We start from the raw sequence: 16,027 nt of genomic DNA, 5'->3' as shown, positions 1-16,027 counted from the left end.
TATTAAAATATCACGGCGGATTACTTGGATCTCTTGTTAAGGTCTGCTTATGTTTTCCCGATGACATTAAAGTTGAATCTGAGCCAAACCCTCAACTACAGAAATGTGTATGTTTAAAACTAAGAATCTATTCAAGTATCAACTAAACTCTCATTTTCCGACAATCTAACTTAATGTGTTTCTTATAATTAAGTCAACCTTAAATATAAACTTAAAAAAAAACAAAAAAAAAACCTTACATCCCAACGCATATTTGCTATTCTCAAAAAATTTCACCACACAGAGAAGGGACAATTTATATGTGAGAATTATTAGTTCGCTGAAAAATATACAGGAGAAACACCAACTTCTCATATTTTAATTGAAAGCTATACTCAACTATCCGTAGCATGCTTCTCTTTTGGACTCTATATTATACAGTTGTGCTAATTGTCTTTGCTAGAAACTGACGAAAACGCCCCATCTATATAACGTGACCTATTTATCAAACTTCATTCCGTGACTACCAGAATGTCAGTTACTCTCCCTCAGCTATCCTATCAAAAGAAGTAGGCCTGCAAATAGAACACTCCAGGGTATAATGATCATTTTAATTATGGATTCACTTCATTCATATTTAAATTACATTAATGCTTTCTCCCAATGCAATCTATACAGTATCTATTGAATGCAGAACAATACACACATTTTGGAGAGTAGAAGCTGTGTGTGTGTGTGTGTGTGTGTATTTAACCCTTGCTTCAAATATCTTATGATTTCATCATATATAAGATAAACATGAGCTATATATATATATTTTGTGTGTGTGTGTGTGTGTGAGCAGATCAGCCCTGAGCTAACATCTGTCAATCCTCCTCTTTTTGCTGAGGAAGAGTGGCCTTGGGCTAACATCCGTGCCCATCTTCCTCCACTTTATATGGGACACCGCTACAGCATGGCTTGCCAAGCAGTGCATTGGTGCGCGCCCAGGATCCGAACCGGCGAGCCCCGGGCCGCCGCAGTGGAGCGCAGGCACTTAACTGCTTGCGCCACTTGGCCAGCCCCAACATGAGCTATATTTAACACATAAAACTAAGCATTCAAACCTGCCATGAAATACTAAGTAAATAAGTGCATAGAGATTCAAAATGATCCAAAAGGAATTAAATCAAACTGAAATTAGTCTCAGTAATGATGTACATTAACAGATAACCAACAGGAGAACTAAGGTTGTCTATTTTCAAAAGGTTCATTGCATTTCCTCACTTCTGTGAGGGAAACTCCTGACTTCTGGGTAATCTTTGGCTCCTAAGTACTTGCCTGGCTCTCACCCCTGTCTTGGATTGACCGTGAGCTTCTGTTTCTGTCTTCCTCTTGACAGTTTGCCTGAAATGAACTACTGTTCCTTCCTGACTGCTAGCTTCTGTGTTCTTCCGGAGTCAACAAGTTCTGTGTCCCGGTCCCAACATCGGCCTTGGTTTTCCTAGTCCTGATTAATCACACCACTCCACAATCTAGAAATGCCCGGGCGAGCAATCACCAGCAGAACGTCTTGGAATAGGTGCACAATGGACGTAATCAGAATCCCCACTCTCCCACTTAGGAACCAACCAGAGTGTCCTCAGGTGTGAGTTACAAAGATACAAGCCTTGAAGGCCGTTGTGAGCGGTGAGTTATTCATGAATATGCAGTGCCAGATACGTAACAAACACATAATAAATGATGATTTCTATATTATCCTGGGGCTTTTTCTTTTTTTGGAGACTTCAGAAAAATTTTTAAATTACACAAAATCCCCAAATCCCCAGCTCTTCCTGTAGTGAAAGCCAATGGAAAAAAAAAAAAACACAAGTTTAGGGAGCTCTTACAATCTTATGTGAAGAGACAAACAAATATTAGCTGGATTTCTATGTGGGCAAAAATATATTATTTTAGAAAGAAATAATCCAAATTGTATTTTAAGTACAATAGGTTCTTACAGTAAAGGAATCCAAAAATTAATTTAAATGATTTTCTGAGGACATGAGCCTGAATTATCACTGGGGCCTAAAATATGGCAGAGACTACTCTTTGCTCCTCAATATTAATTCTCCACTTGTTATTTTAGTATAAACTCCCCACGTTTCAGCCATGCACATGGCTACCCAACTACACAGCACATTTCCCACTCTCCCTTGCAGCTGATTCAGCCCTGGTATGAAGTTCTGGCCAAGGGATGAGTGACAGTGATGTGTGGAATTTGTTTCCCACCTTCCCTCCCCCTGGGGCTGGAATGTGAAAGGGGTCCTGGTAAGCCAGCGTCAACCATACGCACAAGAAACCCTAGTGTATTGGTTCCCCAACCTTCTCTGCACATTGGAACCACCTGGAGAAACTATATAAAATACCGATGCCTGGCTCTCTCTCCTACAGACTGACTTCATTGATCCTAGGGGATGAGGGAGCAATAAAATAGAAGGAGTGGGAGTCTCTGAATGACCTGATGGAGCTGAGCTACTTACTCCCCTGGAACACTGCTGGAAAATAGTATCAAAAAATTAAATAACCAGGGGCCAGCCCGGTGGCGTAGTGGTTAAGTTCGTGCACTCCGCTTCAGTGGCCCAGGGTTCACAGGTTTGGATCCCGGGCACAGATGGATGCACTGCTTATCAAGCCATGCTGTGGCAGTGTCCCATATAAAGTAGAGGAAGATGGGCACAGCTGTTAGCCCAGGGCCAATCTTCCTCAGCAAAAAAAAGGATTGGCATTGGATGTTAGCTCAGGGCTAATCTTCCTCACCAAAAAAAAAAAAAAAAAAAATTAATAACCAGAGAGCCAAGAGAGGACACACAAAGGCCACGCTGATTACATACAGCTTTCATATTCACAAGCAATCCTTCTACGTTGTTTAAACTACTGTTGTTTGGCCTCAGTGAAAGCAGCTGAACAAACTTTCTTACAAACAAACATAATAAACACAAAAATTCTGGTCTTCAAGTGTAGGTAAAAGAAAAAAATACTGTTCTTTTTCTGAAGAAAAAACTAACGTATACCAATAGCAAAAAAAGAGAGTGCAGTTTTAGCATAATCCAGGAAAATCATTGGTGAGGTAGAGAAGAGTCATTAAAGAAAAACTAAAAATAAATTTAAAATATTAAGATTATTCAGTTTGACAAAAAAAATAGAAAAATCTATTAAAGTTTGCTAATTCATTAATAATTTGCATAAATCAATGAGAACTTGAAGCAACATGTGAAATCTCAAAAAAGATAATTTTAGGACAGAGTTAAATAAATACTGTCTTATCTTATAGGCCCATTTTTGATAGGCTACAGATTAGACTGCTTTTATTTTGTTACTCTGTCATCCTCAACATGTGACTTCAATTTCATGGTTCAAAATGGCTGCCCCATCACCTGCCATCACATTCTGATGCCAGCCAGAGAGAAGCAGGAGAGTCATAAGGGCACACCTTAGAAGTTACCCACGCCACTTCTGCCCACATCCCACTGCCCAGAATCTATTCATATGCCCACATTTAACTACAAGGGAGGCTAGGAAAGGTAGTCTTCAGCTGGACAATCATGCATGAGATAAAACTTTTATCACTATAGAAGAAAAGAATCTTGGATAGTGGGAGCAATTAGAAGTCTCTGCCAGAGGTCTCCTTATTAACAGTTACAAAAAAATTGGAATGAAGTTGTGTCCAGAATATTCAAAAAAAATTAGGGCCGGCCCAGTGGCCGCGCACTCCACTTCCGTGGCCCAGGGGTTTGCAGGTTTGGATCCTGGGCGCGGACCTGTGCACCGCTTATAAAGCCATGCTGTGGAGGCATCTCATATAAAGTAGAGGAAGATGGGCACAGATGTTAGCCCAGGGCCAATCTTTCTCAGCAAAAAGAGGAGGACGGGGAACAAATGTTAGCTCAGGACTAACGTTCCTCACCAAAAAAAAAAAGAAATTGTAACATATAAAATATGTAAATACAAAAATATTTCTATATAAAATATAAAAATATACTAAAGTTGTACAAAGGCAAACACAACATAGATATACAGTGTAGAAAATGAAAGCACACTTTACTCCCATAATTTCACCCCTGGGAAAATAATGAATTAACACAGTAATCTTGGAATATGTGGGTATGGGACTAACATTTAGGTGAAATAATGTCTTTCCATAGCTCTTCCCCTAGTGCTACTGAGAGAAACAAAACTTTAGAATAGGAGATGTCATTTCTGGAACCCTAACATTCCTTTCTTTGGGGCAATAGTCTCAAATAAGAAAAAACCAGAATCCAAGGGAGCACGAAAGCAAGGCCAACTTGAGACATTACAAGACATCAAAGGAAAACAACATTTCTTGCACAATCACTGCAATGTGTCACCACCATGCCTCTCCTACTGGCAAGAAGACAACTTAAATGGACAATTAAAATAACAACAGTGGCAAAGCAAAGTCAAACACAGATATCAACCCTTATTTGATTCTCTCAGAGAAACAAAGTTTTAAAATGAATAAAAATGTTCACTCATTCATATTCTATATTGCTATATCTTTGCTATAAACCCAGAGAATATTTTTGTATCAGTATTCTAAATTTAACCAGCTGGAGTCATTTCTTAAGTATTCTACCATTTAACCTTCTCAAATGAAGGGCTTGCATTTTAATGGAAAATAAGCATTTCGCACTAATGACAGAACACAATGTCCTTGGCTTAGATGTTCTCCAACAAAACAGGTCTTTCTTTTGTACACTATGCTTAGCTATACGGCAAGCCTAGAATGCAACAAATTTATTCAAGGAATCAAAGTCTGAAGTCATCTATACTAACCAGAAGTATTTAAAAATCATAACCTCAAGTTAACATATCAATTTTCTTAAAATTACAATCATTGAACTCTTGGCTCAAATGCAATAGTTCATGAGAATGGGAAAAAAAAATTTTTTTAAAGTTTTCATTAGATGTGTCAGGATTTGAAGGTTATGCTCAATATCATTCGAAAACTGGCTCAACCACACTTCTAAGCAAAGAAACACTTACTGAGGGAATGTTTTTCCTGAATTTTTGATTATTTGTGAAAAATATAATGACATAAATCAAAGAAATCTTGATTTTAATATAGCTAATGCAATTTTAATAAGTTGAGAATAATAAAAATTCATCCAGTATGAAAAGTAAATATTATAAATAAGATTTTTTAAGAATGAATGTAAACAAGAACAACTATTTTTAGGTCAAACTAATTGTACTCCAAACTCAAAGATAACAATTTTATTTGATACTAAAGTATAACTCCAGGTATATAGCGAAAGAACACTCAACAGAACACTGTTAAAAGACAAGTATTGAGAAGAAACGTAATCATACCAAAATGTCATATAAATCAATGTTTCTTTTTAAAAAGTACGTACAATGATTGCTGTGTGTATTAAATATGCATAATAACAGAAGTTCTATACAATTTGTATCATAGCTTAAAAAACGATTATGTCATTATTTCCAAGATATGAACCTATAGTAATAGATGGAGTAAATCAGGAGAGGTTACTTCTCTATTTTGACTTCTAAATTTATATGTTGCAATTAAGAACATCACATTTAAAGTAATGCTAACAGACGTCCTTGGAAGCATTCCTTTTTTGTTGTTTTTTTGTTTGTTTCTTTTTTGAGGAAGATTGGCCCTGAGCTAACATCTGTTTCCAATCTTCCACCTTTCTCCCTTTTTTCTCCCCAAAGCCCCAGTAGATAGTTGTATGTCATTGTTGTACATCCTTCTAGTTGCTCTATGTGGGACGCGGCCTCAGCATGGTCCTCGCCCAGGATCCGAACTGGCGAACCCCGGCCACCAAAGCAGAGCGCGTGAACTTAACTGCTACACCACTGGGCTGGCCCCCAGAACATCACATTTAAAAGAATGATTAGGGGCCGGCCCCGTGGCTTAGCGGTTAAATGCACGCGCTACGCTGCTGGCAGCCCCGGGTTTGGATCCCAGGCGTGCACGGACGCACCGCTTCTCCGGCCATGCTGAGGCCATGTCCCACACACAGCAACTAGAAGGATGTGCAACTACGACATACAACTATCTACTGGGGCTTTGGGGAGAAAAAGGGGGGAAAAAAAAAAGGAGGAGGATTGGCAATAGATGTGAGCTCAGGGCCCGTCTTCCTCGGCAAAAAGAGGAGGATTGGCGTGGATGCTAGCTCAGGGCTGATCTTCCTCACAAAAAAAATAAATAAATCTAATTGCATGAGCCATTTAAAAAGGTTTAATAAATAAATAAATAAATAAATAAATAAATAAATAAAAGAATGATTATACAAAGATCGTCAAACATCCAATCTCAGATGTCTCAGTTCACTTCCCTTTACTATTCTTGAAAGCGTATGTTCTAGATCTTCACTGTTGTCACTAGGACACCTCACTCTCAGCAAAAACAAACAACAAAACAAAAACAAAAACAAAACAGAATACAAAGAAAACAAGAGTTCTACTTCACAGAGAAATAAAGGCCAACAGCTGGAAACCTCCAGCTTCCCTCTCCGCTAAAGTGACCCTTGATCCCGCATCCTTCCCTCCCTGATGCCAAGACCACCCCTTCCCTGTATTCCTGAGGGCCCCTCTGGCCTCTTCAGGACCTTTCTTTATCTATTAAACCCTCCTATATGCTTCCAGGCTTGAAGAGAAAGTGGTCAAGAGAAGGCTAGGTGGCCTGAGCAAGGGCCAGACTCAACCTGTGAGGGAGAAGAGGGAGGGGAGAGGGAGACAAACTAGGAGTTTGGGAAGGGAAAAAGAGAGGACACGCTTGCTCCCTGCCGGGACTTTACCTACAGAAGCTGATCTGAACTTCAGGCCAGCCCTGCGAGATCTTATCGAATATGTTCTTCAAATACGAAACTAGGCATAAAGAAACCATGTCATTTGCCCCCAGTTACAGAGTTTGTAAATTTCAGGGCCAGGACTTTAACCCAGGTCATCAGCCTCCCCAAACCCCTGCTCTGTACCATGCGCTTCACCCCACTGTCCCAGCGTGGGAGGCAGAGCCGCTGCTCAGGGTTCACAAGGAGGTAGAGAGGCCAGCCCAGCAGTGCCGCGAGCTCTAGACTAGAGAGGCAGCAGAATTTTAAAAACATACAAGAGACAGCCTGCTTCATTCTTAAACGAGTCCGCAATGACGTTTTGCTGTGGGTATGTTTCAGGGCAGGATGGCTCAAGTGAATCTTGCTAAACGCCTTCCTTATCTCCCAGCGCCATGGTGGCTCTTGCCTTGAATTACCTGAAGATGCATTTGACTTCCACCATGCTCTGTTGTAGCTGCTTTAGTTCCCTTTTTATTGTCCCCTTCCCCTTGGCTATACCCATCTTCCTCACACATTCCCCGACAAAATCATCCTTTTATGTTACTAACCTATTTCTCCCCTTTCATTTCCCAGCAAAGTCTTTGAATAGTTTTTCCACTGATCTTCACCTCCTCACCTTCCACTCGTGTCTCAGCTCATTCTCAGGCTTCTGCTCACACACACTAGTGAAGCTAAAACCCCAACGGCGTTCTCAGTGACACATCCAGGGACCTCTTCAGCCTTCATACTACCTACTTCTCGAAAGTTCTGACACTTTAAAAGAAATCTTTCTTCTGAAAACTAGATCCTTCCTTGGCTTTCAAGAGATCACTCTCTCCTGGTTCTTTGTTTCAACTTTTGATGACTCAGTCCAAGTCACCAGCACACTCTACTCTTCCTCCAGCCTTTAAATACTGGCTCTCCAGCATCCTACCTTTGGTTCGTATGGGTTTTTTCCTCAAATTGTTCCTCTTTTGTCATCTCATCCGCCTAATGGCTTCAAACATACATGATTCATTAATTTCTAGATCTCTAACTTTTGCCCCAAATTCTTTCTTAAGTTCCATCTTCCTGTCTTAAAAAATCAGCAGAATTTACAATTCAGCATGTTCAAAACCAAATTCACTTTTCTCCTCCTCCCAGTGCTGTTCTGTCCCTTGCGTTCTATTTCTCACTTAATGACACTACCCATCTTATCTTCAAACTAGAGACCTAAGCACCACCCCTATCTTCTCCATTCTACTTAAACTTCCACTTCTGAATAGACATAAACACACAAGTTTCTACCCAGGAACTGTCTCATAGTTGTTGGGTGTTTGCTTTGGGGGGGTTGGTTTGGTTTGGTTTGGTTTTTGTTTTGTTTTGTTTTATCTTCTTCACTGCTCCTACCTTAGCTCACACATTCTGCATTTCTTACCTGGATCAATGCAATGGCAGAAACTCTTAATGGGTAACTAGACTCCAGCCTTGGTTTCTCAACCCTGTTGACAGAACTCGCTTACTAAGAAACAAAGCTAATCTCAATAGGCACTATTCTTACATTGCTGTCATCATATTATAATAAGGTATTACTATGCAGATGAAAGTGTAAAGACACATCTCTCTCTGCAGGGAGTAGGCTCTGGCCATATGATTAACATTCCAAAAGTCAGAATTATGAATGAACCCCATTTAGTTCGTGGTATATTCACTATAAGAGTCAAGACATCTTAAGGGCAGCTTCCTGATGCCATCCTCATGTATATACATTCAGGCTAATGACTAGAAAACAAAGAACCCAGTCAAGTCAGCCGAGGAGCAGTGCCCAGCCAGGGGATCAAATAGGAGCTATCTTAGGGCTTAGGATAAAAATACGGCAGGGTCTGCAGACCCCAGGGCCAAGATCAGAATACAGAATCTGTATTACACAAGCTAGATTATGTCTATGTTTCATTTCTAAGATTACTGGCTTGCGTCTCCCTTAGCAAATAATAACAACTGTTTAAAGGTTATAACCTGTCCCAGATTAAGAGGAGGACGGGCTTCCTTTGTCTGCTTGCGTGGATTGCTGAAAAGCAGTGTACACTGAGGGCCAGTGAGGCGGCAGAAACAGGGAATGAGGAGAAGGAATCCCAAGGTGAAACTCAGAGACACAGATTCAGGGAATCTTGGTCTGGCAACTTCTTCCTACAGGAGATCCCTTCCCAGAGCCAACCTTGGAGATCTCAGACTTGTTGATTACTATCAAGAGAAAAAGTGTCCCCTCCCAATTGATTTCCTATTGCCTTTTTGTTGAAGTCAGAATTCTTAAGAATGGAATTCTTCTCCAACTGGACTGACCCTACCTCATCTCCTACCAATATCCAAAAAGCATACAGAACAATTTATCTCCATTAAGGAAGAATATTTCAGCACCCTCAGCGTGCCAGGTCATGCCAGTCCCCCCAGCATGCCATGCCAAGGTCACACTGAACATGCCACTCTTTTGGGATGGATAATTCTCTTCCCAGTCTGGCACATTCCTCCCCATCCTTCAGGAGCCAGCTCTGTTATCACCTCTTCCCCAACACGTCCCTTGACCCCAGATTGAGGGAGTCCCTTGATGCCTCTCTGCCACTTTGCTTATTCCTGTATCATTGCACTTCCTAGCCGGTATTGTGATCATTTGTATACTGAGGGTTAGGGCTACAACACATGAATTTGGGGAGTGGGGGAAAGAACACAATTCAGCCCATAATATAAGCCTAGGCATAATGTGTTGAATCAATTTATCTCTGCCTGGAAAAGTTAGATCATGACTGAAAGAAGTTGTTTTCAGATTCATTCAAACTGTTTTGTTTGCTTTTGCTTTATTTGCCTGTTTGTCTTCTTGAGCACCTGCTATTTACAAAGCACTGTGTTTAGGCCAAGAAAAGTGTACATAGGAAGTAAACACACCGTCCCTATTCTCTTGGAGTTTACCATCCAAATAATGGTTTTTCTAATGGCTTTAGCAAAAACACAAATCAGAAGGTGAGGCTGTGCTAGGAGAAGCCAGGGTGGAGAGCCTGAAGCCATATAATTCAGCTCCCCGGACTCTCTGCTAGGGCTCCTGAAGCCAAACCATGGAACCCTGGAGCTCCAGGGAGCACCGTTTGAAAGAGCTAAGAGACAGACATATATTAAGCCAAATCAGATAATGAATATGTAATTGTTTAGTGTAAACTATAAAGCACCATACTAACTGTGGTTCTTGTTACAGAGAATACAAAGTGTTCTCACTGTCTTAAAGTCAACTGAGTATTTCCAAGAATATCCCGAGAAGGAGTGCACTGAGAAGAGAACCACCACGGGAGGCAGCAAAGAAGAGACTCAGAGACACAGAAAAAGTGTAGAGGAGAATATAACAGAGACAAAAAGTATACACTCAGGATGACCAGTATGCCGGCTCTGTGTAACAACTGTAGTGTCAGCGGAATTAACAGTAACGATTTATAGGGCCCTCCCGAGAGCCAGACCCTGGGCCGAGCCCAATGCATCCATCCTCTCATCCTCACAGCAAGCTTGAGAAACATTATTGCTTCCCCATTTTACAGATGAAGAAAACGGGGCTTGACGAGTTTAGGAAAGTGTCTAAGGCTTGACGAGTTTAGGAAAGTGTCTAAAGTTAGATAGTAAATTAGAGAGAGGACTCAGATTCTAGAGTATCTGAGGTCAAAGCCCAGACAGGTACAAATTTCAAAATCTTTTGTTTATGACAAGACACACAGCTCAAAGTCTTTGTCTTCATGTGCCTACAATGTGGAATAACCATGCATTCTGATTTGCTAGGAACACTCCAGTTCACACCTGTTTCCCAGAGTAATTATGACTAGCCTCCCTTTCACTCTCAGAAGTGTCCCAGTTTAGACAAAAAGTATATGGTCATCCTGCCTCAAGGCCGCTTGCCACAGTGAAATGTGTCTACACAATTTTCCGGGCTCACTACAAAATAAAAATGTGAGGCCTTCTGTTCAAAACGCAGGAAAAAAGTGCTACTGAAGGTACCAAAATATAAATCTTTGTTCTTTCTTTCGTGTATCTGCTCTACTCACACTCCAATGTCCCATTGGACTTCACTTGTAAAACACAAGTTCAAAGATAAAATTAGCAAGAATTTCAAGACAATGATAGCAAAGCATTAAACCAAGTTCCAGGACCTTCTGAGGGTGAAGGCCTGTGCAGCTGCACAGGATGCACGCCCATGAAGCCGGCCCTGGTCTGCCCTTTTTCTGTCCACTCACATTGGTCCGTGAAACCATCGTGATCTTGGCATGCTCTGTGACTGGGTTGCAAACAGGAAACCGGTTGCAACCTACTATTGTCCAGACTTGGGACATTAAATACTGGATATTAGGTCTATAAAATCATGTCTTTAGAAGAAATGTTTTAGAGTATTTCTAATGAAGCATGAAATTTCATTTCCTAAGCAAAACAAGAACATAAATTCAAGCAAATTTGGTCACTCTCTACCATTTTATCTATGACCTAAAGATAATTAATCAAGATAATGTAACCTATCCATGATATCAAATGAAAACTTAGAATACAATGAACTGAAATAATGGTGTGTTACAAAGTCTTTAATACCACAATGCCTGATTTAAATGTTTCTGTTTTTAATGCAGGTATCACATGTTTAATTTAAAACTTTTTGTTATATTAATTCATATGTGCCTGAGCAAAATTTAAATAACTTCCACAGTACAGACCAAATGGGAAAAACACAAAATTCAGAATTTTAAGGATGATTGAAGAACTGTCCTTAAAAATGGGGTGGGAAGTTGGCAGATGGGTCAATTGACGGATTCATTCACTCAGTAAGCATCTATTGAGTACCTACCATGTCACAAGCACTGCACAAAATTCTGGGAAAACACAGATGAGTAACACGTGGCCCTGTCTTCAAGAAGTTTACATTCTAGTAGATGACACAAAGGTAAACAAATAAATGCATAAGCTTCCTTTGGTGCTATGGAAGAGTAACCACAAGGAAGAGGGGGTACAAAGCAGTGAGCACTCTAGTCTGGCAGGTAGGAGGGGACAGGATTATGAAAGGTTTCCTGAAAGAGATGAACTGAGCCTTGAAAGCCCAGTAGGATTCCAGCAGGTAGCTAAAGGCTGCAAAGGAGCAAAACAAGAGGCCTGAGAAAGTGTGGCAACCCATGGGAAGAGAGAGCCACTCTAAATGACAGCAGGACAAGCCAAAAGGACAGAGCCTCGCTCAATCAAGAAGTGTATGCATGGGTGGCATAGAGTGGGTGCATAGAGAGAAGGCGCATATAGATTGATACTATGTATAGAGAAAAAAGGCAACTTTCATGGACTATCTGGGAGATGGGGGTGGGGATGGGTGCTCTCTCCCTAAAAGCCCAAAGGGTTGGAAATGAGAAGAGAAAGGAATCAGAAGCACAAAAGACTTTAGTAAGAAAAGTTTTCCCCTCAGGTCATATGATCAAGAGAAATAATACCATTTTGTTTGCTTATTTATGGGCCTATAAGTAAAAATATGTTCTTGGTAAAACTAAAAATATGTTTCTATCTCTTCATAATAAAGATAGGAGTTACCCTTCATCCATGTCAACCACTTCAAACAATGACAGAAATTTAAAACAATGACTAACCTAACAAATATTTAAATTTGACTTAAGAATGTACTATCAAATTTTTGCAACAAATTGACTACTGCTTATTCAACACTACAGCTATTTTTTAAAAATAACCTATTGTTTGTCTGCATTTCTGATCTTTCCCTAAGGATGGACTCCTAGAAAAGGAATTACCAGGCCAAGAGGTTTGAATATTTTTAAAGCTCTTGGTACATATTAGCTTAGGCTAAAAATAAAACTAGATTGACTACATCAATTGAAGGTGACCAAGGAAAGTACATGGGAATTAAATGTTGCTATGAATAATACCCAAAAAAGAAAATCTAATAATATAAGTAGATCTTAGACTTTGATTGGTTATAAGACTAAACAGAAGTCAGAGTAAACTTTTGTTTAGGATGACATCCAGGCCAATTAGTGCCTCTGTGTGTGTGAACATGTATGTGCACAAAAATGGACAAAGAAGTGGAGGAGTCCATAATTTCTAAATAAGATAAGAAGAGTGAAGTCATAAAATGATCTACTTGTAAATAGGAAAATACAATTTATTTTATACCTCCCATAATTTCTTACCTAACTCTATACAGCAGTAAGTTTTCAATTTTAATAATCAGGTGTTAACACTAGAGGAAAAGCTGATATTTTAAATAAAGATCAACAAATTGTGGTTATTTTTTGGTTTGGGGGTTTTTTGGTTTTTTTTGCGAAGATTCACCCTGAGCTAGCATCTTCGTCAGTCTTCCTCTATTTTGTATGTGGGCCACCGCCACAGCATGGCCACTGACGAGTGCTGTAGGTCCAGACACGGGAATCGGGCCAGGCTGCCAAAGCAAGCATGCTGAACTTAACCACTAGGCCACGGGCCAGCCCCAACAAATTGGTTTTTAAGGTAGGTTAGATTCGCTATTTCTCTAAATTAGGACTCTGCACAGTACTTTTTTCATATACCTACAGCAAGGCGTAACTAATGCAATTTAAGTGCCTCAGATTCTTCAAAAGGCAGAGGACTCTGTCACCAACAGTTTCATGAAAGCCAAATTTGAAACTACTAAAAGTCAAATCTCCTTAAAAACATGCTTTTTTGACACCACTGCATGGAAGTGTACAACAATTCTATTTATCACCAATTACCTGTATATTCTCAAATATCCATACATTCTCAAAGAATGTGGCCCCTGGGGGCTCAAGTATATTGATTTTAACTTGAGAAGCCAACCTGTGCATCTTACATCCTTTAAGACATTGTTCTTTCCTTCTTGCCATAGCCAAGAAGGGAATTTTTTCTATCATGGCTTTAAGCAGAAAGTTTATATCTTTCAGAAAACTGAGCAGGAAGCTTGGCCTTTGAAACATTTCCCTTTGGACCAGAGAGGTATGGAAGACGGTAGTGGAAGGAGTAGAAGGTTAGAAGATTTGAGTGAGACTGCAAAGGCTGAAGTTCCCCCGTCTTTGAATGACGCTCTCCGGCATCTGAGTGGAGAAGAGCCAATCCTCGATGTCTTTGTCTTTGCAGCAGTGAAGAGAAAAAATTCAACTTCTGAGTGATGTCTCAGAAGTTTCTTTCACTCACTTTTGCCCCTCCTGGCCCTAAAATGAATGAAACGTTTTCAAAGCGGACTTCCAGTGAGTCAAGTTGAAACTTGGAAACAAAGTTCCTGCCAGTTCCACGAAATCTTGAAACTGTTGGACACGAGTTTTATTATATTGCTCTCCTGGGCTCAGTGTGAACAAGGGACCCAGGAGCTGGGGCGGGCGGGGGCCGCGGGAGCGGGGAGCGGGGGCGGGGGGGGGGGACCGACCAGATTTAAACCCGAGGACTCGGACAGGGTGAGCATCACACGTGGCTTCAATATCCAACAGCTGCTAGAGATCATAACCCCGCTGCTCTTTCTGTCCCCCCCCCACCAGAATCCTATGTATCAAAGATTATTGTAATTAATGGAACTTCGCTGCCACGTAATCTGAATAATGAACTCAAGCTCCAGAAGAATCAAGGATCTTTTTTAACTAAATGTACCTGAACGTAGCAGACTAACTTGAATCACCAAGCCAAAGTCTTAAAATCTCCAGGGGAAGAAGAAAAAGGAAAAAAAATTACACAATGCAATCGAGCAGGCCAGGGAGGCGGGTAAGGAGGAGTGAGGAGAGATGGGGCAGCAAGGATTCCCTGGACAAGACCTTCTCCCCTTCGAGCTAACTTTTCAAACCCGCAGCTCTCCAAGGCCCGGGCAACTCAATGCATCTCCCGACATTAAAGAAATCCGCTCTCCCCCGTTCCCCCCCCGCGCCCCGGGGTCATCGCGCCCGCGAACACGGCGTCCGCGCGCGCATCGGGGGCCCGCGATGCCCCGACCGGTCCCCCGGTCCCCGCGCAGACAATGCCGCGCGCGCTTCCCGCGGCCTCCCTGGGCTCGCGCCCCGCGCCGCCCCGCCGCCCCTGCGTCGCCGCGGGGACACTCACCGACACCAGGAACTCGAGCGTGCCCACATAGTCCCGCTCGGTCTTCTGCAGCTCGCTGAGCACGCACACGCGCAGGCGAAGCTGCTTCTCCAGGTCCTTGGCGCTCTCGTCGCTCATGGTGGGCGGCGGACGCGGGGTGGTGGCCGGGCTGCGCGCTGCCCCGTCCCCGCGCGCCGAGAGAGGAGAGCTGCTGCCTCCGCCAAGTCCGAGGAGGGACTGGCGACTTCACATGCCGCGGAGAGGCTGGGGCGGGGGCAGGGCAGGGGGCGCCCGCTGGGAGTGCGGCGCGGGAGGCGCGGGGCTCCGCAGAGGCAACTCCCGGGAGACGGGGCTCCGGCCCGGGACCTGCGCGCCCGGCCCCGCTGCTCCGGCCTCACACGGCCCGGGCTGGAGGGGAGGCGGCTCCGGCAGCCACAGCGGTGACTTGGACATTAATCAAATGCTTTGTATCCATGTGACTCCGACCCTTTACCCTTCGCCAAATCTCAGGAAAAAGGAAACACAACCCTGGGGAAGTGTGTTGCGTGCCAGCTAACTAAAAACACACACACACACAGTCAGCACTTCAGATGGAACTAATTGGAGATTCCCAAACCCAGGAGGACTTACTCCAAGACAGCTCGAGGGTTGCTCCTAGGACTCCCGCCTATTGTTTAGCGTTAATGTGTTTTGTGCAAATCCTGAAAGCAAAGAAACAAGTCCCCACGGTTACGTAACTGGATGGGAACATAAACAACCATGGTATTGACCCTCCCGTCTTTGAAAAGAAACACATTGATTTTTGGTTTTATTCAGGCACAAAACAGGTTTGCTTTTAAAACCCCCCAATCGAGAATATTTCACAGGGCAGATTCCCTCCTGCCTGCACTTGGAAAGTCAATTAGCATAATAAATGAAGACACGGTGGGAAAGTGACAGCACTGGCCGGTACAATAAACTCCGGATACAACAGCATCGCCTTGCGCTGTGCTCTTTTGGAGGGAGAGCCTTTGCATGTCTATAACTTTTTTTCAACATCAAGATAGTATGTAAATTCAACCAGAGGCAAGAATATTTAAGCCAGGTTTGCTTCTAAGAGCTGCTATGATTTAAGACAGTGTCACTGAAAAGACAAAGCTGTTATTGAATGCTCATCAAAAGATATATATAGATACAAATAT

General features: G+C 42.1%; 1 protein-coding gene across 1 annotated transcript in view; it reads right to left on the bottom strand.

Moving 5' to 3' along the window:
• PREX2 (phosphatidylinositol-3,4,5-trisphosphate dependent Rac exchange factor 2) overlaps positions 1-15,642 on the bottom strand; it is a 277,450-nt gene extending 261,808 nt beyond the window's left edge. Inside the window, exon 1 of the mRNA XM_058528828.1 lies at positions 14,868-15,642. Coding sequence (XP_058384811.1) covers positions 14,868-14,984 — 117 coding nt within the window. The 5' untranslated portion in view covers positions 14,985-15,642. The remainder of the gene's footprint in view (positions 1-14,867) is intronic.
• Between the last annotated feature and the right edge of the window lie 385 nt (positions 15,643-16,027).

Source organism: Diceros bicornis, chromosome 33 (assembly GCF_020826845.1).
Source record: "Diceros bicornis minor isolate mBicDic1 chromosome 33, mDicBic1.mat.cur, whole genome shotgun sequence".
Taxonomy (NCBI): domain Eukaryota; kingdom Metazoa; phylum Chordata; class Mammalia; order Perissodactyla; family Rhinocerotidae; genus Diceros; species Diceros bicornis.
This window is presented reverse-complemented; position numbering and strand designations above follow the sequence as displayed.